Source organism: Molothrus ater, chromosome 1, assembly GCF_012460135.2.
Source record: "Molothrus ater isolate BHLD 08-10-18 breed brown headed cowbird chromosome 1, BPBGC_Mater_1.1, whole genome shotgun sequence".
Lineage (NCBI taxonomy): Eukaryota > Metazoa > Chordata > Aves > Passeriformes > Icteridae > Molothrus > Molothrus ater.
In genome coordinates this window covers 80,908,999-80,934,478 of record NC_050478.2, presented here as the reverse complement: position 1 = coordinate 80,934,478, position 25,480 = coordinate 80,908,999, and the positions used below count along the sequence as shown (strand labels likewise).

General features: G+C 38.5%; 1 protein-coding gene across 7 annotated transcripts in view; it reads right to left on the bottom strand.

Annotated features, from left to right (window-relative positions):
• Positions 1-3,974: 3,974 nt before the first annotated feature.
• CTNND2 (catenin delta 2) overlaps positions 3,975-25,480 on the bottom strand; it is a 637,277-nt gene continuing 615,771 nt past the window's right edge. For all 7 annotated transcript variants that reach the window (XM_054516522.1, XM_036404384.2, XM_036404386.2 and 4 more), the window contains 4 exons: positions 17,463-17,589; positions 13,251-13,382; positions 5,995-6,068; positions 3,975-5,164 (listed from right to left, as the gene is read on the bottom strand). In XM_054516522.1, the coding sequence (XP_054372497.1) occupies positions 4,904-5,164; positions 5,995-6,068; positions 13,251-13,382; positions 17,463-17,589 (594 nt within the window). In that variant the 3' untranslated portion in view covers positions 3,975-4,903. The remainder of the gene's footprint in view (positions 5,165-5,994; positions 6,069-13,250; positions 13,383-17,462; positions 17,590-25,480) is intronic.

The following is a 25,480-nucleotide window of genomic DNA, read 5'->3' as shown; positions in this document are numbered from 1 at the left end:
GTGCTCCTAACACAGGTGGTCAGAAGGTGTGTAATAGCCAGTACAGCTCTTCTCTTCTCTTCTTGTGTTTCAGAACAGCCTGGAAGGTGGGGATGCCCCTCTCCTTACAGGTACCAACCACAGGCTTCAGCCCCCTTGCCTAGGCATGAAACCCAAATCTCTCCTTTCAGCCTAAATGTCTGAAACTGGCTTTAGGCCACTATTTAGAAACTGTCTAGTCCCTGGGAAAGAGCCAGGATTGCACAGCTCTTTGGCAGATGTTGGTGCCCATCTGTCCTCCAGGGAAAATGCTGGACTTCAAATTGAAAGTGGCTGCAGCTGCTCAACAGCCCTGGCTCTGGCAGCTGTCAGACACACACCTGCACCAGGTATTTTCCAGCTGAGAGAAAAGAGCCTTGGCAAGGCCCTTGATAGGATTGCCCCCCATGTGCATCATGTGTCTGCCAGGGGGAACCTCACTCTGCCACTGAGGATGGTGGGGCAAGGGGCAGGCTTGCAAAAAGTGGCCTCTGTTTTAGCTAATGTTGTTTTGACTGAATCTGAAAGGCTTGGACCTAAAGCTATTCCTCGAGAGTCATCCCTCTCCTTCACAGCAGTAAGCAGTCTCTGCCCACATGCCCAACATCTGCTGGCTGAAGCTGGGAGTGCCCAGTGGTGACCTGTGTCTTTTCTCTGTCACTCCCCCCCACTTTTCTAGCATAAAGCTTTGTGTGCATCACACTGCTACTATTAAATGTTCATTACATTAACTTGATGGTAATATTTGAAGATCTTGCTGCATAAAATCTCCTGTTGGGTCAGTTCCACTGTTAGTAATTATGGGTGAGGATCTGTCTTCATGCACACACTCTGAGTGTATTTTTAGGCCCTTCTGTTTCCTCCCCCTGGTTCGGATTGCTGTCTCCATCTCTCCCACTCATGATACAAGCAATAAATCTAAACTCAGGGCTCTTTCTGTCTGCTGGCAGGAGAAAATGAGTAACAGTGACAGAGGAGATGAGAAAGCCTCCCTTGCCATGCACTGGCATACACAGCCTGTGCTGTGCCAAGGTACAAAAAAACTTCAGCATTTCTGATTTGAGTTGCAAGTCTCCTGGTGAGACGCTTCTGCAAGCTCATGGAACCTGGGAAACAATTATTCCAGAGCCTTTATATGCACTGTGTGCTGGGTCTTCCAGCAATGCACAAGCAAATTAATGTTCTGCTCTTTGTTTCTTGGCTGTGGTCGATGTAACCTGTGGCCAAGATCATATATTTTACAGCATGTTCCTATCCTGTGGCACCAGCCTTGAGCGTTTCAGGTTTTTTCTAGGGGTGTAGATAAACTCTCTCTACTAGTGGTGGCAGCTGAACCCTTGCAGACATAATTAGGGGTCACCTGGGCGCTCTCAAAAATATCTTTCCCCTTGGCTGGTTGATGTAGAGCAGGTTGTGCTCATCAACCTTGTGGAGAGGGAGAGGGCAGTGACTGACTTCAGAGCTGAAAGTTAGGTTTCTGATCAATATTTAAAATACTTAAATCACAAGGATCTGTTTGCTGTGTGAAGCTGGGCAGCTTCTACAGAGTCAACTTCTGAGTTTAAACATACTGCACTATGACCAGCGATTCTCCACAATACAGTAGGATTTATTAATAGAAAATACGTCAATATGAGTTTGTCTTTGTACATGTTAGCAACATGTACAGTGAAACACTTTTTTTTTTCTCAATCTATATTGTTATAGTTCTTTTGTGTTATCTGACATAACCATTTATATTTTGGGCTTAAATATGCTATTTGTCAAAATGTACTTTCAGTGTTAATATACCTTTAAAATCATAGTTTATCTTTCAAATATTGAATTCATATTATTTTTTTTTCAAATCAATATTGCTCATGTTAGTGCAAATTTGTTAAATCTTGAGATAGGTTAACCATTCCTTCCAGACCATAAACAGCATTTAATAAAACAGTGAGATTTATATAGCTCTACACAGCTGAACAAGATTCTATTACGAAGCTTGTTAAAAAAAAAAAATCCGACATTTTACAGTACATCAATTGCATTTTATACATTTTTTTGAACAATTTTGTTTCTTCTCTATTTCTGTGTGTGATCTAGTACAAGAATGAAGGGAACAGCAATAGGTAATGATACTTTCCTCAGTATTAAAAAGAATGCATCATATATATCTTGCTCTGTATGGCAGCAGTGTTGTATTTCCAAACCTGGAAAAGAAGCCAGGAAATTCAACACCTTCTCAAAACCCAGTACAGCAAGAGTGAACGTTACCAGTCGAAGCACTTGCCACTACAGAAAAATGGAAACAAACCAACACAAAGTATAGACAAAAGGTATTTTATGCCACGTCATCAATCCAGAATCTCTCACTTGAGCAATGGTCAACATTTGACTCCAAGTAATTCCTAAGAGGAGCTGAAAGAGGGCAATGTGGGCATTTCAGTAGTTTGAAGAATGGAAATATATCCAACTTACAATGATCTCCTGTCCTAAGAGCTTCAAACAGAATGATGCATCCCCTCGGCCTGTTGGCCAACCTGTGCCTGGAGAGCTGCACCAGCCTGCTGCTTGTCAGGCAGTCAAGAAGAACTTCCAGCTGCGAGTGACATTCTTTATTAAAAAAAAGTTTTTATACTGAAAATGTGCTTTGTTCAAAAGAGCACTGCAAATGTCACTTATTAAAATCAATGTAATAAATAAAATATAAACAACCTGTGTCCAAAACTATGAATAGTATTTTTATCTACCTCACTATACATCTGGCCCACTGTGCCCCTCCCACCCACCCTTTCTGAAATTTTTTAAAAAGTTTTTTGCATGCTATTTTTTTTCCCCCTTGTTTACTACAAAGAGCAAAGGTTACATATCGTACACTGGGAAAAGCTGCCCAAAAGATTAAACTATAGTCCTAGATTACCAATAAACCAATTCTACATCACAATACCCGCCTGCATGAACTACTTGGGCTGCATCCTATAGAGCAGGTGATGACTTGTGAGAGACGTCTCCCCCTGGGCACAGCCAGAAGTGCGCCAGGTGATGTTAAAACTATTACAGTGACTAACCACAGAAATGTTTGCAACCTAAAACAAATTCCTTATTGGCAATTTAAGCAATTTACAACTACTCCATTAGTTGTGGGTCTTATGCTCTGAAAACTGTATGCTGAACTGTTTGTTGCCTGAATCACGGAAATGAAGAAATGCTTCTATTTTTCCTTCCAGCATTACAAGTGCTAGAATGAATATGCCACCTCTTCTGGCCTCCTAGCCTATGTAGCTGTTGTTTACTTTTCAAATGAAAAAAAAAAATTCTCTGTCCCTTACATTTTTTAGAATTTCACTTTAAATGCACAGAAATGGTCTTTATTATCATATTTGAGGAATGTGTTCTGGGTGTTGGGTTTTGTTTTTGGTATGGGTTAAAATAAATGATTGTCCTAATGGTTCAAGAATTGGACCCTTCTGTAGTCAAAAGAGTTTGGAGAGTCCAGATTAAAGTCTGATGGGTCTCAGTTTTTCATTCCCTCAGGGAGATGGCAAGATCAAACTCTGCCTTCCTTGAGCACTTACTGGTTGGTGGCTGGAGAGTAATGAAATTTCCTCAAGAGGAGATCGAAAGATGTTATTTTAAAGGAAATGGCATCTAAGGGTGATGGAGTTGGTGATAAAAAATCAGCTACCCCTTCTTCTGTGAGCATGTGGCCTAGCAATGTTGAATTGCTATCGATGGTTACGGAAGTGAGTCAGAGAAAGCACATACTGGAGTTTCCACTGTTTAAAAGAACTGAAAATCAAACAAAAACTGAAGCTTAACAAGGAGAACATTGGATGAAAAGAAGTCTTACGCCACACAAACACACACACTCAAACACACGCACACGGAATACTATGCATACATGGACACACACGAGTAAGAATGTGTATTTGTATGGTAGGCTCTTGGAAATAGACATTCTTAGCAAATATGGATGACAGATCAATTGTAATTTATTTTCTTTTAACACTGTATCATCATAAAGAAAACTGGTATAAATGAAAAAAAATCTATTTCAAATATCTACATCTAAAATTTTAGGCAGTGAAAAAGCACTTTGTTGACAAGGAGTGTGGAATGATGAATGTTAATTGTCAGAAACTGCTGAATGCCTTTTTTTTGAGTTGCCACAAACAAAGTCACATATCAGAACAAACAATACTGCTAAATATTCCTTTTTGTTTTTTTGATTTTTTTTGATTTTTTTTTTTGTTAAAACGCACCGGGGAAAAGAAAACAAAAAACTGGAAATTCATACATCTTTCAAAATTTGAAATTGAAGCAATATTTAGAACCATAGATGAAGAAACACTGTGGCATTGGTGTAATATACACAATGCACCTTTTTTTTTTATCTGTAATGTACATCAAATACTTTACAACAATGCATTAACAAAAGGCAAGAAACATCTTGCTGTACAGAGGAAACCCCAAATGCAACTTGAAGCCTAGATTCACAATGAATGAGGATATTAAACAAGGTGTGAGAAGCTGTTCCCCATAAAGTATGTATGCTGCTCAGTAACTTGTGCTTAACTCTTGACCCAGATCCACTGTCATGTTCTTCCTCCTTCCTTCAGCCACGTTCAATATACAGCACTGAACTTTAGACTCTACAGGCCAACAGTAAAGTTGCCCCACACTGTAAAATATATATATGTATATATATATTTCTTTCTAATTACTCCCAGGTTTAGCTTTCATATCTTTTAGCCTTCTAAAAAAATCTCTTAATTTTCTCCATACTGGTTATCTGTGCCTTCCTATGGAACAGGCTTTAACAAACTAAATTTGCAGGAAAAAAAATGTCTCGTGGTATGCATGCACATGCACAGTTCCTGGAGCTTTTGTATCTGCCCAAGTCTCAAACCCAGGAGTCGGGAGAGGCTGGATAGTGGCTTGTTTCATAGTTAAGTTCACTATAGGGACGAGCAGCTGAGTAGAAGTCGACGTAGTTGCCAGTTGACTTTAGTCCCAGGTGCATGTTGTATTCGCTTGCAGGTGGACGATGATGCACTTGGTCCTCAAAGAAGGACTCGTCATAGTTTCTTGTTGAATTCTGAAATGACTGATATGGTTCATAATCTTTTCTGCTGGGCTCCTGTGGAACTGGCTGTGTTGAAACCTGAAAGACAGCAATACCCACAGCTTGTTAGATACAACTTGTAGGCAACAGGATGGAAGGAGTCAATCTCGCTTACATTTCTCATGCTAAAAATACAAAATTGTGCATTATCTTAACTTCTGCTCAAAGACAGTCCTCTACCCTAAGGTTGCCATACTTTTTTTTCTCACACCCCTAGTGAATCTCTGATTTTATAGCTGAGACTTTATTGAAATCTGAAATGTATAAACACATGCTTACTATCCTAGAAGACTATCCCCTGCTTCATGCCACCTCTCTAAGGTGGGACAGACTTTGTGGCTGCAAAATGAGGTAGACTGTCATTCCTCAGATGATTATCACTAGGAATACTGATGCTCAGACACCAATGTAAGAATACTTTGTGGATCCTGCTGCTCTGTACATGTTAGTAATGTTCCTTCAAGATGGCAGGAACAGTCACACTGCTATGACCCAAACCCCTTGATATTTGTTCAGAACAAGTATCTGTATTGCACTCTAAGAAGGGATTGAAAAAGGTGCCTAAGTTCACAACTTTTAGCCGTTCCACAAGTGATGTTACAAGTTTTGATCTGATATTACAACTGCACAAGAGAGTGTAACTACTCTAGTTTCTATTTCTAGAACTGCTATCAAGGAGTAAGTGACCTTCAGGACCTCATTTCAGTTCCCATATTCAAATAAAGGTGTTTGATTTGGACACACGAGTAAAATTCTACCTGAAGCAATCTGTTTATTTGTGATGTTTTTAAATTTTTCCTATTTCCATATACAATGTTGCACCAGTCTTTTGCCATCTGGAACAGTAACATTTTAGTCTCTGCACTTACCTGGTTATGTTTGATATCTTCAGCAGGCGCACCATATGAATTCCTGTACAAAGTTGAGATTCCAGTGTTCTGAGCTGCAGAGAGAGAAAAAGCAGGTTTACCAAACATACCTCTTTGGCCTCAAACTGAATTCTTCATTAAGTACATCATACAAAGCCTGTTTCCCACACACAAAAGTCTTTAAAAGCATCTGCAGGCTTTTCCTCCCGCTGAATGGTCATCATCTTTGCTTTGGTGTACATACATCTCTTTGGTATTCATTTATTAATGGTAACAGGCTCCATGTCATGCTCATAACAATCTGTGCACTTCATATATGCATCAACAAAATAATTTCATATAAATCTAGCATTCAAGAATAAATTTCAGGTTATAGATGGGCTTATGTAACACATGTAACAAACTGCAGCTGTAAATATTGAGATTAAGAAACATTTCAGTTCTTTCACTTCAGTTGGACAATGTGGATCATTAATCCTACAGTCATTTTGCTTTATTATGAAATTATTCAAGCATAAAGTGATTAAATATAAGTCATAAAAAAGTTATGAAAAAAGTAATATGCAGTTATACGGAAGAGGTCTGGCCAAGACAGTCTCAAATACACGACTGCCGTCACTGCTGCCACTTTCTTCTCAGATGTCCTACTACTCAAATGCACAGACAAAACTGAGCTACGAGTTTGAAACTGGAAGTATTTCTAAAGAGGAGGATGATATACAGTCTTGCAAAAATTTATTTCTGACCCCATCCCAAAAAAACCCCAAATGAAAAGCAAAGGATTTTCCTTGCAAAGCTGACTCCACCGATCCCTCTGATTTGGCAATGTAGCTGAAGCTTAGTTTGCTGGTAAGACTTGAAAGACTGTAGTTACTTCTCACATTTGAAAGACTATGAAGATAGAATTTTGTGTGGCTGCTGCACACTTTTCATGCATTATTAACTTTCCAGACACTCTAACCAATGACTGAACGCTGTCTGTATGTTATGAGGACTCTTACTATAAAAGAACAGGCCGGAAAGTAAAAACTGAGTAGCTGTGAATCAGAGTCACTAGTGGAACTGAAACACATGGCTCGTGATGACTCTCAGGTCTCTGTGCAATGGCAAAAAACCTGGAGGCACAAAGAGTGGCCTTTAATACTTTCACAGCTCAAAACTTGTGATGGCAAGTGCTGAGCATCAGAGCTGAAAGCTGGACATGGGATCCATGCCAGTCACATCACTAGGAAGAACCACATTTACGAAGATGTAAGGATTCTGTCTTCCTTTGGCAATGTGCAAACATGGACATCTGCATGTACAACTTCCTCTACCTTTCCTCCCACCACTGCACCCTTTCTGGAGAAAGGAATGGCATGGCCTTCAGCTGAAGCTGACTGGAACACATCAATTCGGGTCTTCACATCTGCCATGGGTTCCATGTTGAGGGTATAATTTTTGTCAGTTTGATGCACTGCTCCATGTTGCTGCTTTACAGATCTCAGATGTTTTTTCTTAAAGATCTGCACTATGTTTATAAAAACAAGAGAAAGGCAGGGCTTATATTGTGGCTTGATGAGCTCTAACAGCTGGAAAAAGAGACTTTTCATTTCACAGCCATTAATTGATAGGGGTGAAGAGCTTTGTTCCTTGAAGAGCTGGATGCAATAACTAAGAAAGTGCAGAATCCTGTGCAGGAAATGGAGAAGAGCCCCAGAGGTCTCCAAGTGCAGCATGACCCTTTTTTTTAAGGTGGCAAGAATATGAACTCTAGTGACAGATGCTGGTTGGGCTCCTCCTGTGGTAGATACTTTTAATTCTACCTGTCTGCCAATAGGCTGCAACAGATAGAAACAGGGGAAATTATAGAAAGTAGTGCTTGAGTAGTTTTCTTTGGTTGTCAACATTAACGTCAAAGTGTTGATTTGCAGAAATTCTCACTGTTCAGGTTACATTTTGTCACTTAGGGATTTTGAGACTTAGTTGTTATTTCAGTGGGTTTCTTTATATTCCAGCTGCAGCCTCTGCTGTAGTGTTTGAGAATACCCCTCCTGATGATCTTTAGTATTAGAGAAGTTTGCATCAACATTGCTCTTTATGGTGCATCTCATGACAACACGACTCTCTGTAGTACAGCTGCCAGATCTTTCCTTGATATCATCTTTTTAAGGCTGTTTTTCTGATTTTCTTGCTTGTCCCACAAAATGCCAGAGTTTTGTTATACAAATTCCTCTTCTCAAGATCTAAAGATACTCAAGTGTTTCAGATATCCATTTTGGGAAGTCCTAGTTCTTGAAAAAACATTAAGTGACATTCAATGTATCAGACTGTCCACAGATGGAGGAAGAACTTCTTGTAACCACTTTGCCTTTATGAACATATGTGCCAAGACAAGTGGGTTAGAAGTTTTATGCATGTAAATTTCTAGTCAGACATGACTGGACACATTGAGTTCAGACAGGTCAATGCTGTTCCTGGTTGTTTGATGTCAAGAGCAAAAGACTGGTACAAGGTGCAACTGTAATCTGAGGGTATTGTGAAGAATATGATGAAAAATAGCAAACTGGACATGCTAATTTGCTTGTTGGTCCTTCAGGCAATTAGACATTAGGAGGGAGGTCATGACCTTTCCATATTGAGATATACAAAGACATGTGGTACATATGTGCTGCTATTAGCCATGACTATTATAAACCTAGAAATAGTTCCGAGTTGGTGTGTAGCTGTCCAGTGCACTACTGTGACATTTGCACTGATGTGCTCACAAATGTCACATACCAGACTGAAATTTTACGGTCTCTTGGATCACATATTCTGCAATGGAAAATAGGTAATTTCAGCTTATGAAAATAGTCGCAAGCTCTGTGTGGCTTATTTCACTGCAGTGATGGGGATACAAATTCAAAAGTTAAAAATGAAAAAAAAAAAAAACCTCCTCAAACCCTTAGTAATATTTCTCAAAGCAATAAAAACAATGATAAAATGCTTGACAATAAATCCCAGGACATCAAGAATAAGAAATCTTGGCTTAGGCTAGCTTGGAGGTTGAGGTAATTTTGATTCTGGAGGAAATGTAGGTGAAGAATGTAGCTGCTAGCAGTGAATGCAGCCCTGCTCCAGTATCTGCTTCTGAACATGCAGGTGGAATCCCTGGGAACTCCATTCCCACTCTGCCATGATAAAGTGAGCAGTTGACTCTTGCTATCCAAAAGCAGAAGACAAATATACAAAAAAGGAGAGAATGAGCTAGATAAATTGATAGATAGTGTGGTTAACATCTGATTTTTCCTGATAATATTATATATTTACCATTATAATAAAACTGTAAAATAAATGGAAAGAGAAGTCAATAGAGTATTTTTTAAAAATAAAAATGGCAATAGAAGGGAAAGGAGGGAAAGGAGAAAGAAACAGAGATATTTCTGCAGCCACATTTCTTCACAGAGATGTGAGAACTAGCGGAAAATCAGATTAACAGAGAAGTGATCAGCGTGTGTGTTTATGTATGTATTTTATGCAGTCTCTAAACATCAGTCCATGATAATACTGAAGAGGCAAAATTGTGAGCATTCTAAAATGAATACTATGATCAACCTGCAGTACTTCGTGGCTCAATTGCATACAGGACATTATAGAAAAACAGCTTTCTTTCTCCCTTCTGTTCAGTCTTCTAGGTGATACTGGTTAAAAAAAAAAGTCACATAGTTGCCTATAGCAGTTTTTTTAAAGATGACAAAAATTGAAAATTATGTTACTCAGTGGTTTACATGTCAAAGATGTCATTGACCAAATTCATCCCCATATATCCCAGTCACTTCATTAATGGTTTAACATTCGGCTTTCAGATCTTGGACGTGCTTATTCTGAACACATTTACAGACACTTTGGAATAACAAGATGCTAGCCTTCTGCCCTCAGGAACAAACTGACAGCAAGAAAGGACAGCTCAGCTGGACAGGTAGTCATCCTCATCTGGTATCACACAACCTGCTTTTGCTACTATTAGCAGCAGGTCCCCATTTAAAAAAAATTAGTTCAACACAGTAAAGAAAAATGTTTCTGTACCTCACAAATCTTAGGTAACAGAGATCATTGCCTGTCACTACCACTGCCACCTTCCTGCACAGTGAAAAATGAGGTAAGGGCATGAGAAAAGATTACAGTGCATTATTGTTTCTGAAAATAATAATAATAATAAAAATAATGATAATCCGAGCACCTGTAGCACCTGATGGTGTTTTTTTTGTGTTCCAAATATGCATGGACTTGCCAGTAAGTTAAAATAACAAAAGTATTCAGGATTGATTCTCCACAACCAAAGGAAAAAGAAATTAATTAGAAGTTTTTCTCTGCTGCTGGAAGAGAAGACACAGCATGTTGACTATGATGTACATATTAGTTCACTGAGGGAACTAAAAAGGTAAAAGAAACCTCAAAGAAGGAGTCCCGTGATGGTCCACAAGGACCTTATCTTCCCTGTTCTGAAAAAACCAACATGGCATAAATAACATTATCACGTGCACTTACAGTTCCCATTTTCCTAAACGGAATATAACAGCTTTTGTCTTAAAAATATACTTTAGGTGACAAAATTTTGTAATTGGTTATTATTTTCTACAGAGAGGAGAAAATAGACAGTACATATAAAAGGCATCATAAACCTGTGAACAGGGCAATGAAAACTTTGATACTGTGCCTCTTTTTTTTTTATCTATCGTCGTGAAATCAATGTAAGTTATCATCTTCAGCCAAACTGTTTACTTCATAGATTCTCCATTTTCCCCAGAGGTTCCCTGACAAATCCTCAGGATGGCAGGAAGCCAACATTCCTACTTCGAAAATCCATCAAAAAACCTTTATTTCAGTCTCAGCTCAAAGGTCATAAAATTTTTCAACTATAAACTGAGAAGAGCTTTGGAGAAGAGCATGGAGACAAGTCATGGATAAATTGGGACTAAAGCTGTGGCTCTACGCTCTGTGTAAAATCCCTAAGTCAAAGCAAGCTTTGTGTAATACATCAGCTTGGCACAAAAGTAGAAGAGCAGATCAAAATATGTGTGTGCCAGGTGGAACCTGAGAAAACATTCATCTAAGTCCCATCCACATGGATGTATCGGCTGCAATGCACTGTCTAATGCACAAAATGAAACGCAGGCATCGCAAGAAACTTGCTACATGAACTTGTATTGGGCCACTCAAGCAAAGTCAAAATGTCTCACAAAATCACAAATACTGACTTTATTTGTTTTTTAAAATCAAGTATTTATTATTTAACGAGGTACAATTATGTTACATAAATTCCATGTTGAATGTTGGCAAGCAAAACTCCTTCCGTCATTTTCTTTTGTTCTTATAATGGTGCTTAATTTGAGTTTAGACCAAACATGCAGAGATTTGGTGATCTGAAAGAGAGAAAGTTACTTGTTAATTCCATATTTATTTGTACATTGGTCATGTAAGATTATGAAATATTACATTTTTTGATTTGAATTAGTTTGATTTTTTTTTCCCCTCACTGAGCTCAGGAGTTGGAAGGACAGTTGATAGCTGAGTGTGATGCTAATAGTTTCAAGTTTCCTTACTAAAAGCCCACCCAAATAATCGAGAGAAACAGACAAAATACAAGACAATATTAGAGGAAAACACAATGGAAAAATCAAAGTGGAGTAAAGGTGCTGAGGCAGTATAAACCCCACAATCCGAAAATTACACTGTGAGAGAAAGGAATTAAGGGAAGTAGGAATCAGACAAGAAAAGCACCACATTCGAAAAGAAAGTGAAAAGGGGTGTGAAAAAAGAAAAGTCAAAATTTTTAACGTGTGGACAGAGGCAAGACTATATGCAAAGAAACCCAAATTTTCAGCATGGGGACACTGTATTTTGGTGAACTTCCTGATACAATTTGCTAATCTGAATTTACAGATACAGCTAGAACAAAATACTACTGATTCTGCCTTTTCCTTTTCAGCCTGATGCTCTTATTCCCAAGATAAGAGGAACATTTATAGGTCCTTGACAAATGACAGAAAAACACATCAGTGCTGTCCTTCACAATCAGCCGAGTAGGGGCCACTGAACTGTTATAGAAAACTACCTCGTGCAGTGAATATGCAACACTCAAAACACTACAGACACATAAAATGCAGTACCTTGACTGAATCTTCTGCACTTTCCATAGTACCCTACAGAAGTCATTCAGGACACTCCTAATTTCTGTGGTTTCCAAATGCTCTTGACTGTCATTCTTCTCTCCAGATTTTCACCTTCTGGCTAATTAACATTCCATATTGCATTTTCACACAAGTTCCAAGGCTGCTCTTTAGGTTTTGATTACATAATCACATTTAACGTAGTAGATATCTTCATGTGTGAGCATCTTCATATCCTGAATACCTCCTTGAAAGATGGATCTTATGGATGGATTGATGCTGAGTCACCATGTTCCTGGTGAGCAACTCATTCTGCCTCTGAGCAAGACCTCTACAGAGGGCATGGGAGAAGGTAACTGGCATTCAGACTTCTCACTGAGATTTTTTGCCTGCCCTGAGGCAGCATTTGGAGGAGACCGTGATGCTTGGTGCTGTACAAATGTGACAAAAAGTTCAATAATGGTTATATCAGCCCCATGATGGTGCAATGGTGACGGAGACCAACATGTATTTTGAAGAGAATTCATGAAGAGGTACAGCAGTGGGAAAACCACTCAAAATTTCCTAATTACTGAAATGCTAAGAGATTAATGAGCTCACTGGGGAAGAGAGGCCTTCAGAGAAACCTGCAACAGATGCTACAACATACACAGAAAATTACTGCATTTAAATCAGCCCCGCTAAGAAAGGAACATGGATAAACTCTACAAAGAGCCACAAACTTCCTATGAATACTGACATACAAAATAAGGTAACTCATCCTGGAGAGCATTCCCTGCAAAAGACAGATGTTAGGGATCACTGCACATGCTCAAATATACCAGTTAATTCAAAGTGATCAACCAACTTCCTCCTGAAATGAAAACAAATGTAAAATTGAAAAAGACGTGCAAGATTTGATTTAGAGCCTTTCTTCCATGAAGAACCATGATGTTCACAAATCATTTTCACATAGTCTTGTATTCATTCAAATATATCTTCAGTTGTATTTCTCAAGGTGGCTAAAACTTGGGAATTAACGAAAGCAGGTTGACTCTCTTCCACAGTGCAGCAAGCCCAGGCAATCCTATAAAATCAGTGTTCTATTAGCTCATTTATATATATGCTATGCAAGCAAAATCTCACCTGTCATGGTGTCTTTCCTAGAAGTGTGTTCTCCCTTGCTTCCATGGTAAGTGGCGTTAGTTCCAGTTGATTCATAGTCTGTTTTTCTTTCTTTTAGGCTGATCATTTCCCGAGGTGAGGCTGGGGCACTTGCTAGATAACAAAAATGGATTTTTTCTTTTTCTAATCATACATGACTGAAAGTAGGGTTTAACTCTTGAGTAAGCATTCCTGTAAAGTTTACATCTGTTAGTTTTCTAACATGAAGCTGATTGAAGAAACTCTACCACATTATGGAGGAAAAGAAGAGATGCTGCTATTTCAAGGACAAGGCAAATGTATTTATTGGACAATCAACTGCAAACATATTTTTATTTCTAAATGTTAAATTTCTTTTTACTTACATCCAACATCTAAGATGATTGCTATTAAAGAACAAAAGTACAACAATTTTTTTTTCTCCTTTTGCTTTTCAGTTTCTTTAACTTGTCAAAACTTTCTGGTATGGGCACTTCCAATTTTTCCTCAAAATGGTTACTTTATTTCCATTGAAAAGACTGTTAACTTTCAACTGTGTGGGAAAAACCCTTATAAAATTATTTTCTTCCCTTTTCTCTTGAAAATAAACCAATTAAATTATTTGAATGGAAAAGGGAAGAAAAGAACGCCTTCTTCCTCCTAGAAAACAGATATCAAAGAATGCCTAACAGTTAAAGGTAACTGAAATAATTTCTCTGTCTTTAAACAGCTATATGTGTGAATAACTGCCATTAAAGCAACAACTGCTACTTTAAGCTATTTTTATAAAAACTAAGTCCTTCATCACCTATACTCAAGGTACAGCTAGAAGGAGGAAAGCACAGGTAGCACAAAAGAGAACTGGGTTTTGTACTCAAGTCTCACACACTGGAGAATGTGGAAGTGATCACTGTCACTGATCATGAAGCCTTAGAGCTTGCAATGCATAGGAAAAGGAGAAAAGCAAAGGAAAAAAATAATGGCTTTCAAGTGAACTGACTTCAATATATTTAGGTACTGGTAAATAAAGTGCACTTTCCCTGTTGTGGAGGGCAGGAGGAGCACAGGGTGAGTGGCAGAGCTCCCCAGAGCCTCGCAAGGGCACAGTGGCATAAACATTACTAAAGTACTGGTGCTTGCCCCTACACACTTCCCTGCCTCCATCCAGGTATTTGCTATGTAAAAAGAAGCTCAAAAACAGTAACAACCCCTTTGTTCATAAATAGAGAAAAGAAAAAAAATTAAAAATGTAATACAAACTCTTTGTGAAGATTGACCTTGAGGCATATCGTCCAGCATCTCTAAACTATGTTACATTTTTTAGTTGAGCAACAGTGAAGTACTTGCACTCAACTATGGAGTAGGGAAGCACAAGTGATGTTGAATTCTGCTTCAATTGGTTTTGCTGGCCCTAGCCTCTGAATTTACAGAGCAAATGCGGGACAGATGTTCTTTCTTGTGAAGCCATTAGAATTGGGGATTGCTTTTAAACTGTTTGCCAATAGTGATGTAAATCTAAAGCTGATAATCCAGCAGATATAAAGAAACATGACGTTAAACCACCAAATCAGCTAATGGCAGCTTGAGTCTAATGGGGAGAGGGCCAGAATGCAAACCTTGAAAAAGCTGCTAGCAGAGAGACACATTTTGTTTCACATACTCTGGTAATGGTTATAAACACTCTGGTGTTTTGAACAAAACTGACTGATACAGATAAAATCATCTGTCTCTGTTCCCTGTGGGAATTCCCCTGCTCTTCCCATGAGAGGAAAACTACTTTCTGGAAAGCATTAAAATGCAGAATCAATCCTCTTTCAGAGTTTTTACTGGAAGCAAAGATGAAGACTTTGGTTGATATTAGACTGAAAACTAATATAATGTTTTTCTGCTCTAATTCTTAAAGGACACAGAAAAGCCTTTTATCAACCAGTCCTAGGGATGGATGGGATGGTGTGAGTTCATTTACTTCAACTCTTTACCCCAAGGTAGGATCCAGTATACCAACATAATTCTTGAGAGATTTTAATCTGGAATTAAAGATCTCTAATGACAGAGATCACATAACTGCTCCAAGCACTCTGTTCCAGCGCTTTCTTTCCCCACTGCTAGGAAATGTCTACCCTGACTCCTTGCTGCTCATTATTTCCATTTGTCTGCTATGAAAGCAGAAAAAGTTCACACCATTCCACTTCACGGCTGGCTGTTACATGCTTGAAGACTTGGTGTGTACCTCTTCCCACTGTCTCCATCTCATGTCTCTTTTACTTGAGTTAAACAATTACAGTCCATTCAGTATGTTCTCATATCCTAATTTTTCCACCTTCCAATTCATGTGTGCAACTGACAAAAATTGCCAGATAATTTCTAAAGAACTTTAGAAATTAGGAACGTCACCTAGTCAGACATTCTCCTTATAACTTATTTTTAAAGGACTGGTTATTTTTTTCCCTTTGAACATTACCTCAAATTTCTCAGGATCACTTTGAATTTCAATAATGCCCATCAAAGAACATGATTGTCTCCCAGGTTTACGTCACCCACAAAGTTAATAGGTATATTACTAAAACCACTGAAGGGTAATGGACCCAAGCTAGGCTCTAAGCATAGCATTCTGCCATTTTGGCAATAAACAATACCCTTTCCTTGTGAATGGTTTTCAGTAAGTTTTTTATTTACCACATAGAATGTTTTCTGAACTGTTGGCTAGCTTGCCTTAGGCTTTTCCATAAAGATGTTGTGTGAAAGAGTCTTACTGTTCATAGGATATTGTACTTACTGACTTTTCTTTCTGCAAATTCTTGTAGCAGGAACTCAGATGGATTTAATAAGAGCAATTGGTATTGAATCAAAGGTTGCATTTGATATGGATACTACCAGACATAGAGCAACTTACGTTATTATGTAGAAATAGATACTCCTACAGCTAAGTAATATCTTATGTTCCTACTACCTTTGAGCTGTTCAGGTTCTGATTATTTGTTCCAGCAATTTTCTAGACTGACATTGAGCTGACTGGTATGTAATGACATGGGCTCTTCTTCCTTCAGAAACAGCCACTATTATTTCTGCTTTTCCAGTCTTACGATAACTGAGGACGGCAGTAAAATTTCATCCAAAATTTAGAGCAACAGAAGTGACAAGATGGCTCTGGCAAGAGACAGAACTAAGATCTCAGGGCTAGACATTTCAAGTACCTTGCACTTACAGTCAAGATGAGATTTTAGAGAAGAAAAAAAGGAACAAGAGCCCTTTATGGACTTGTGTAATGGCAGATTTTAAAAACAGAGTAGCAGCTTTCACTGTACTTCTGGCTACATTTTCATATCTCCTCAATTGTTGTTCTGCAGGACTAAGATGCAGCTTCTAGATAATTAACACATCAATTTTCTAGGAAAAAAAACCTATGGCATAATGGTAATAATAAGTTTGGCAATTTTAATCCTAAACCCTTTGTGTACCTATGGAATGACAGCATTTGATTGAACAAGCAGCAGAAAGGCCACTGAAAGACTGTCAGAGTGCACTCTGTTTATCTTGAAAATTTTTCACTGGGAATGGCTTTATCTAATGAAGGTATGTTTTACCTTAAAGTGAGGGAAAGATTATCCAATTTCTAGATAGAAAAATTAATTTGCACAATGGCATTAATTGATATACTTACATTAGTTCATTGTGCAGATCATACAAAATTGATAATGGCTGGTGTAATATATGCTATTAATGTTAGGAAGATGTGTAGACAAATCTTGAAACTTACATTTGCTTATGTCTACACACATACCCAGAATAAAAGCTGACAAAAAAAGTAATGTGGGTCTTTAAACTCCTGCTAAGTGTGCAAAATGGTCATAAACCACATAGTGGCTTTCATGACTAGCAAAGTGAGCAACAGAATTTCCTGGTGGTACCAATGGATGCCATTGCCCTGGGATCTAGTCAGGTAATCCTAATATCAAGAAAATATATTGGGAGAATTTATGACAAAATGTTACGGAATAATCTTTCTTCTGTAAAACTTTACGGAATAATCTTTCTTCTGTAAAACTTTATGAGGTGCTAATGAAAAAAAAATTAAATCCTGTTTTGACCAAATAATTTGGTGACAGTAAAGAATACACTTTGTGCCCTTCCACCAGAGTGAACAACAAATCCAGGTGCCAGGGAAAATGACGGTGATGGATTTTTACCTGTGCCTTTGCTTGGGCCTGGCCTTACCTGAGCGGTTGTTGGGAGACATGCGCACGGGAGAGATGGAGGGCGTGCGGGATGAGGAGTACGGTCTTTGCCGATCCCTTTCTATTGTTGAAGATGAGGCTACAAAGTGATACTGTGACCATCCGTCCTGCAACACCAAGAATGGTGACAATGGTCAGTGAAAAGGCCACACGGCTCACTGCTTTAAGCAGAGTATTTTTCTCTGGTGTTTTCACTATGGATACACTGGTAGGCTGCTGTCTTCTTCCTGCCACTGGGTGGTAAGTATAGTTAGTGGTACAGGATAGGATGTGCTGACTGTACTGACACAGCAAGATTAAAAATAAATGGAGAAAGTTCTATAAAATAACACATCTCAGAAAGACTCAAATTATTAACACTGTTTTAGGATATTTGTTTAATAGTTCTGCCTTTTTTTCCAAACCTAAATTTTCACATTGCAAACAGCATTGGCTTGAAATATTTTTGTTTGCTTGTTGCTTGAAACATTTCATTCTGGCTTGAAATATTTTTCATTTATATGGAGTTTTGGAATAAGTAGATTGGGAAGTTCCAGGATTACCAGCCCTCTTTTTCTCTCGTGCTCGCACATGAGAGAAAAAGAATCAATGCATTTTGTTCCAGCTTTGTTCAAGGCATACAGAATGAAATTCTATTCCTTCTTTTTAAAACTCTGTTCATGGTGATGTATTAAAAAACTGCAACAAAGTAATACAATTACTAAAAACAGCTAGTTCAAAAATAAAAAAGGCAAGTTTAAATACTTCATGGTTTATTCCTGCACCATAACATAATGCAATAAATCAAAATAACGTACTTCACATTTTTAAAAACGTATTATGTATAGTCTGAAACTATCATGAGAGCATAAACTGATTTCTGGTAGTGTTCTTATTAAACGACAGTATTTCAACTGCCTTCAGTATTGATAGATTGCAACTGTCTTTATTAGTTCTTAATGTTAAATCTAAATCCGTAACACTGAGATTTCCAGTCTCACACAGTTTTAAAAATGCCCACTTTCTGTTGGGCTCAGGGGAAATTAAGTCAAGCACCAGTCATGGTGCTAAACAGAAGTTTTGCAACAAAATGCTGAAAAAAATAAACACAATAAAACATTACCAAAAACCAGCTGGAATTTTCCTCTTGCTCAGAGAAGAATAATTCATGGTTGGGGTAGTAAAGACTATTCTCACCCCCTAACTCAGCTATTCCACACATCCAGCAATGAATCCCACACATCCAGCAATGAATTCCACACATCCAGCAAAATGCCTTTGCTCAACGTATCTGACTTTTTTTCCATCCCCAGAAACCATGGGCACCTGGCTCTCAGAAGAAGAGAAGATGGGTTGAAAATCCCCTTTCCACGAGACTCTTAGAAGAGAGGACTCATCAAGACTGTGACACAGCAGGAGAAAAGAAGATACACTTCTTGTAGAAGGAAATTTTATAAACAACTTAGGACAGCAGAGGTGACAGCTAACTATGGGTGCTGAAGGACTGTATTTCTCATGTAATGCTTTTTACAAACAGGGGTGTAACTCAGCTGCAACTTCAAAGACAAAAATGAGCAAGAATGAAATCTGGGCTATGGCATTTACAGTACAGTCAGGACTTTCCCTGGAGTCAGCAGTGACTGTCCTCTATTGCTCCTGTTTAAGACACTTCACTGAACTGCACCTCATATTTAATCACAGTCATATAAGAAAATATAAGGGAGAAAGCTTGTTAATTAATAAAAATAAGTAACTTGAAAAAATAAATACTTGATCTTTAATACAACTTCTTCTAATACAACGGAATTAATTTCTGTTAAACCAAAATTTTCTATATACAACATTTCCAATCTATATCCCATCTCCAAAAAGAAGTTTCTACACAAACCACATCCTCCAAGCTAGAGGGAGGGCTCATGATAATGGAAGAAAAAAATCTGTGAAGCCCTAACTTCTTAAATCAAATTGGAAACTACTATACATGATATGTACATATTATTAAAATACATGTATTTTAAAGAACACATAATATAATTAGAGCTGTAATGAATAGTTTAAGTCCAATAATCTTATCCAAGACTACAAGTAACACATATAGCCTTATTTTTTGTGTCTGGTTGACAATAACTTATGCATTCATTTCTCTGTTATGAAACTGAAGGAGCAAACATATAAGAAGCCCATGCCTTTATCCTGATGAAGAAAAATGGTTCTTCTTTCTCCTTCTCTGGGGTTAAGAATTTCTTACAAGAAAGGTGACTATATCTCAAGCTGTTGTAATTTTCTACAAAAGAATTAATTTCTGTTAAAAATAAATTTTCTTTTAAACAGATGGAAGAAGGGGAAGCTATGAAGAGGATAGACTTTAGATCTGACAAAAGCAAAAGGGATGCACTCACTATTCATTACTCTCTGCCTGCAAAAGAAGAGGCATCAACCATGCTTACATAGAGCAAGGTAGAAATGTTTCCAGTTTTGTGGATTTGGATACAGTTATGGCCAAGTATACTCTCCTTTTGCACTCTTGCTTACCTCAAGCAAAACCCTGGCATATTGTTCAGTAAAATTTGACAGGAGTCTTCCCCTAAGTCTTTCTTCCTGTTTCCTATTTCATTGGTGTTGTATACATTAATACCTGCAGCCTGCTTCTGACAGGAAGCAGATGAAATAAATCCCTGACACCTGCACCGTCCCACGGACATTGCAGGAACAGCAGATGGCACCAGTTTGGCTGTGCAGGATATCAACAGGTGCTTTGTCAATGCTGCTTCCTCAGACACAGCACTGTGAGGTGCCTGAGCAGCAAGGAGAGCTGCTTGGATGCTGGCACCAGCAGTCTTTTTCTGCAGTGGAGGTTTTCCCTTCTTCTCTTCCTGCAAATTCTCATTTTTCTCTCTGGTGACAATAGTGCTTATAATGAGGTCTTTAAATAAATTCTGCTACAAACTCTCAAGCTGGCAAGCCAAATCAGCTCAATAAGACAAGTGAGGCAAACAATAAACTCTAAGGCAAGTTTTGTACTGGCTTGGCATTGCCTTTGACTAAACAAGGCGTACACCTATCACTGTATGACAACTTTCATGGTGTTTTTCCACAGACTGCAGGCAGCTCCCAGACCTCACAGTATTTCAAAACCCTAATACTTTCAAGTTATTTATCCTTAGCTCTCTTCTGGAGCAAGCAACAAGCTTCTTTCCTTGAAAAGGTAAACAGTTTGTAACAAATTTATTAAAACTATACCCATTAACAATTCCAAAAGCTATTAGTATTAAATATTGAAACTAATTTTTAAGAGCCTAAAGGGGGTATTTTCAATTTAATGGCTAGATAAATACCACCTGACATGTTGGCTGCTTTCATTATTTTGTTTCAGGTCTACTGCCTGTAATGAAATTTAATTAAATTGACTTGGATACTTAAAGGTACAGTATACAGCAGTGTCCTGAAGACAAGAAAGCTAACTCAAGACCAAAGTATGTGAGGCTGAATTTAAGAAACCAATTTGCTAGCCACAAATGTGATCTAGGAGAGGAAGACAAAAGGATTTGATAAATTGGAAAGCAATTCAATGAACTTCTGTTACAGAATGGATATATTTTTTAAATGCAATGTTAAATGTATTTCATTAAATTAACTAATAGGTGGCAACTGCACACTACAGGAGGACAGAGAACAACCAGAGTACAGAAATATCATTATACATCTTTCCAACACATCTCCTACTGGGCATTTGTCTATATTTTGACTATAGTGAATATATCCATTATACTATTATATCAATTATACTTTATAAATTCCAACTGCTAAAGCTTGTTTGGTAGTGACTAGTTTCTGACAACATCCTCTTGGACAAGCTGCAGGATTAAAACTGGGATGGGAGTTGGATGACCGCTATAGAAAATGAAAGTGATATTGTAGTCTCTCTGAACGCTTTTTACTGGGCTTATGGGGTGAACAGGTTCTTTATCTCCCTACTCAACTTTCAGTCATTTTGAAAAGAAATCATTTTCATCAGGCCCATGTGAAAATAATTATTTTGTCAGGATGATTAATCTTATTGCACCAAACACCTATAGCATGTGTCTCATGAAAATATATTTTTCTTTCTTTTCTTTCTTCTTCTTTCTTCTTTCTTCTTTCTTCTTCTTTCTTCTTTCCTTTCTTTCTTTCTTCTTCTTCTTCTTTCTTTCTTCTTCTTCTTTCTCTTTCCTTCCTTCCTTCCTTCCTTCCTTCCTTCCTTCCTTCCTTCCTTCCTTCCTTCCTTCCTTCCTTCCTTCCTTCCTTCCTTCCTTCCTTCCTTCCTTCCTTCCTTCCTTCCTTCCTTCCTTCCTTCCTTCCTTCCTTCCTTCCTTCCTTCCTTCCTTCCTTCCTTCCTTCCTTCCTTCCTTCCTTCCTTCCTTCCTTCCTTCCTTCCTTCCTTCCTTCCTATTCTCTTTGTGTTTAAAATGTAAGGACAAAATGGGAATCAGATTTCTATTGTGTTTGCACGAATTTCAAATCTTCAGAAATCACTGGTAGGGGAGTCTTTGATTTGAGGAGAAGATTTGTGGAGGTGGATGATAACAGACACACCATTTTCTCTCATGTAGTACAGTATCATTGTGAAGACTGAATTAAATTAAGTCCTGATGGCAACTGGCAACCTGTTGACCCAACAGTTCCCAACAGGAAACAAGGAAAGTCCAGGAGTCAGGAAGGCTACGGTGCCTAACCTGGATACCTCACAGCATCCACTCAGAAAGAAATCCCACAACAGTCCATGTGCTAATAGTCACACAGCAAAAGTGAAAACAAGCCCTATCCTCTGACTGATCAACTTCTATAAGAAGACATTGACTTGAAAAGCACTGAGTGCTCTAGAAGAACTGTACGAGGTATGATGGCTGTGTGATGGCTCAGTATCTTCAGTGTTGAAGAGCACAGTCTGCTCTGACTCCTGGCCATAGTTGTTTGAACATTGTCAGGAATAGAGAAGAGCAGCTTCTTGTAAATGGGAAATTTCTAGTAGAGAAAAAAAATTTAAAATGATGCAAAAAATCCCATTAAAAAACAGCTAAAGCCTGAAAAACTATAGATAATGTTGTGTCCTACCTTCCTGAAATTTACAACCTTGCCAGCATGCTACTTCTTGCTTCAGGTCTGATCCTCTTGTAACCTAATTTAATAGACATTTTACAGACAACTTGAAGCACACAGAACCAGACTTGCTTCATCATCCTACTTCCTTATCCATAACTCAAATTTTCACTGGTTCCAGGATATTAATTGAAGTAATAACTGCTCTCTTAATGATTATAAGCTGTAGAAATGTGAAGTTTTGGTAGATAACCTCTTGCAGGGATCAGAAACTAGACTCACTGTGGTGTTAGAAGTAGGTGACACAGCAGCAAGGCAAAGTGCCTGTAAGTATGTAACATAGGATCTACTCACTGAAACTCAGCCAGACACTGCTGAGTGCTGCTTCCTTCACAAGCCAAAGCAGCACTGTCAGGTTAAATGAAACATCCCGACTGCTGTGCACCAGTGTGACGCTGTCTACAGCAAAGGATAAATCTGATGTGAATTAAGTCAAGGCTCATCAGACTTACATAGGTTTGGGCAATTCTTCAGTGGGAATTTGCTGTCACAACTCTAATAGGACGAAGCAGAAATTACAACTGGATCACATAATCTAGATACATTGCCATATGAAAACTTATATGTATGACTTGACTGTGGTGAGAAATCTGAAACTGTCACAAAGTTGGGGTGATCCACATAAATATCTCATGGAGCTCTCACATGGGATTTCCAAAATAATGCATTTTTTATGGTCACCAACAACCACCCTTACTTATTAGGATTTACAATCTGGGATCATATTATTTGGTTTTACTGAAAGAGAAAGAATAAACACATTTCCCGATGTTTCTCAAAAAAGATACCAAGCCAGCCCCATGGCAGCAAGGCAAGAAGCTAACTAGTCCCCACCAACAGAACTTGTGCACCACTAGAGAGGTGACCAGGAAATATGAGCTGCTGAGGAGGAGATGGTGAGACAGCTTACTCTAAAAAAAGCCCCTGCCTTTGTACTTGAAGAGTATTTACTTTGGAAGAGAGATTTCAACTACAGCTTCAAAAACTCTAGAAACACTCCTGAAAAACAAACCAACTACTTTTATGTAAACTATCTAATTTAAACCCAAAGGTTTTTTAATTTTTAATTTGAATGTTTTTTAATTTTAAATTCAAATTCAAATTGAATTTACACTGTCAAATCCTATTAACAGTAAATGACTCCTCAAAGTATTGCTTTTTTCTGGATTTGCTAGTGTTGTTTCCAGAAAAGAGTTCCTGGGCATTGATCTGCTTTACTATGTATTATGAATAAACATTATTTTACTGCCATCAGTTACTCTACAATTCTAATGAGTATTGCCATTTCTGTTCCTAGGATTCTATCTTTTGCTTCCGAAGAGGTAAATCAGGATATGCTGCTCAAGAGAAGAGTAGGGATTGAGCCTGGAAGATCCTGGTGTTCTCCCAGTTTACATGTCCATTTGGTTTAAATCCTTTATTCTGGAGCAATTTCAAAGGCTTTAGGAGAGCTGCTGACTCCAAGTGTCATGTTTCCTCTCCTCGCCCAAAGAGTTATGAGCCAAGCCCCCAAAATCAACAGGTCCAAAGTGAAGACATGCATCACTGAAGTTCATCTTAATTTGAAGATTTTAGTATTTGTGCTTATAGACTCATTTCCACAACTTACGGAAGCCAGAAGATTATTTTTAGAAGAGAAATTCGTCAAGTTTTGGGGCTTTAAAAATGTTACATTAATTTGGATAAAAGAGCAGGAGTTGGTGACAGGATGAGAAGTTAGACAAAGCGGTTAAAAGAAAGCACAGCTTACTTCCCATGCCTTTTCATGATGGTGATGAAGCCAGCTGTTTGTTGGTTAAAGGTCATGCTGGGAGTACCACTCCTGTGTGAACCTCTGAGGAAGGCCACTCCCTCCTCCTCTGCACTGACCTAACTGGGAGAAAGGATGGAGACTCTGCTGAGAGTCCCATGGAATCAGTGCCATCACTTGAGCCAAGGCAAAGAGCAGCATTAGCAGCAGGGCCAGGCAGGGAAGGAGCAGGCCAGGCAGGTGGCAGAGCTCCACTGGAGCAGCCAGCTCTCCCAGGGACCCTCAGTCCCCTGTGCCAGTGCCAGATGCTGGGGCTGCCATGTGGCTCCACAGCTGGTGCAGCTGTGTGACACACGCAGTGCTTCCTCTCATATCTGGTGCAGAGGGCTTGACCTCAGTGCTTCTCATCTTCTCACTCTGAATTCCAGTGTACAAATGGCTTTTACTTACAAGTGACCCTTTCTGAATCCCAGACACAGCACAAGTTCAATGCTTAAGAAGCCGAAAGACAAATAGATATTGAAATACGTATTTAGGGCAGCATGAGGCTTAAAGAAGGGCTCCTAGTCAGACAGTTATTAACTGCAGCAAAACTGTCTGGAACTGGCTGAGGATTATTAAGTTTTCTGTAGGCCCTTTGAAGTGCCATTTTCAGAATCGGTGGTTAAACTCATTTTTTTTGAAATGAGATATACACCTCCCAGCCTCCACCTCGGCTTCTCTGAAAGCAACACCATTATTCTCCCACTGTCAGCATTCCACCTCAAAATAATCTACAATATTTTCTCTCCCTGTTTTTCTCTTCCATTGCAGTGCAAGGAGTACTATATTCTTCTGAGAGTGTCATCCATTTTTTTTCTTTCTAAATACCGCAGATGGCCTTAGTGACTTTTCTCTTTTTTCTAATGCACTTTTTGATGTGCATTGTTGTCATCTTCTAATCACAGATCTTGTACCTTAATTTTACACCTCATCCCTTGATTTTAGCTATGAAGAGACACATGATGAGGGAGAGATAAGTGCTAATTACTTGCCAAATCTATTCAAGTGAGAAACAGCAAGGAAACTATCCCCGGTGGTTTTATAAAGTGCAAGTCTTGGATGTTTTAGGCAATCAGTGAGGCATTGCTTTA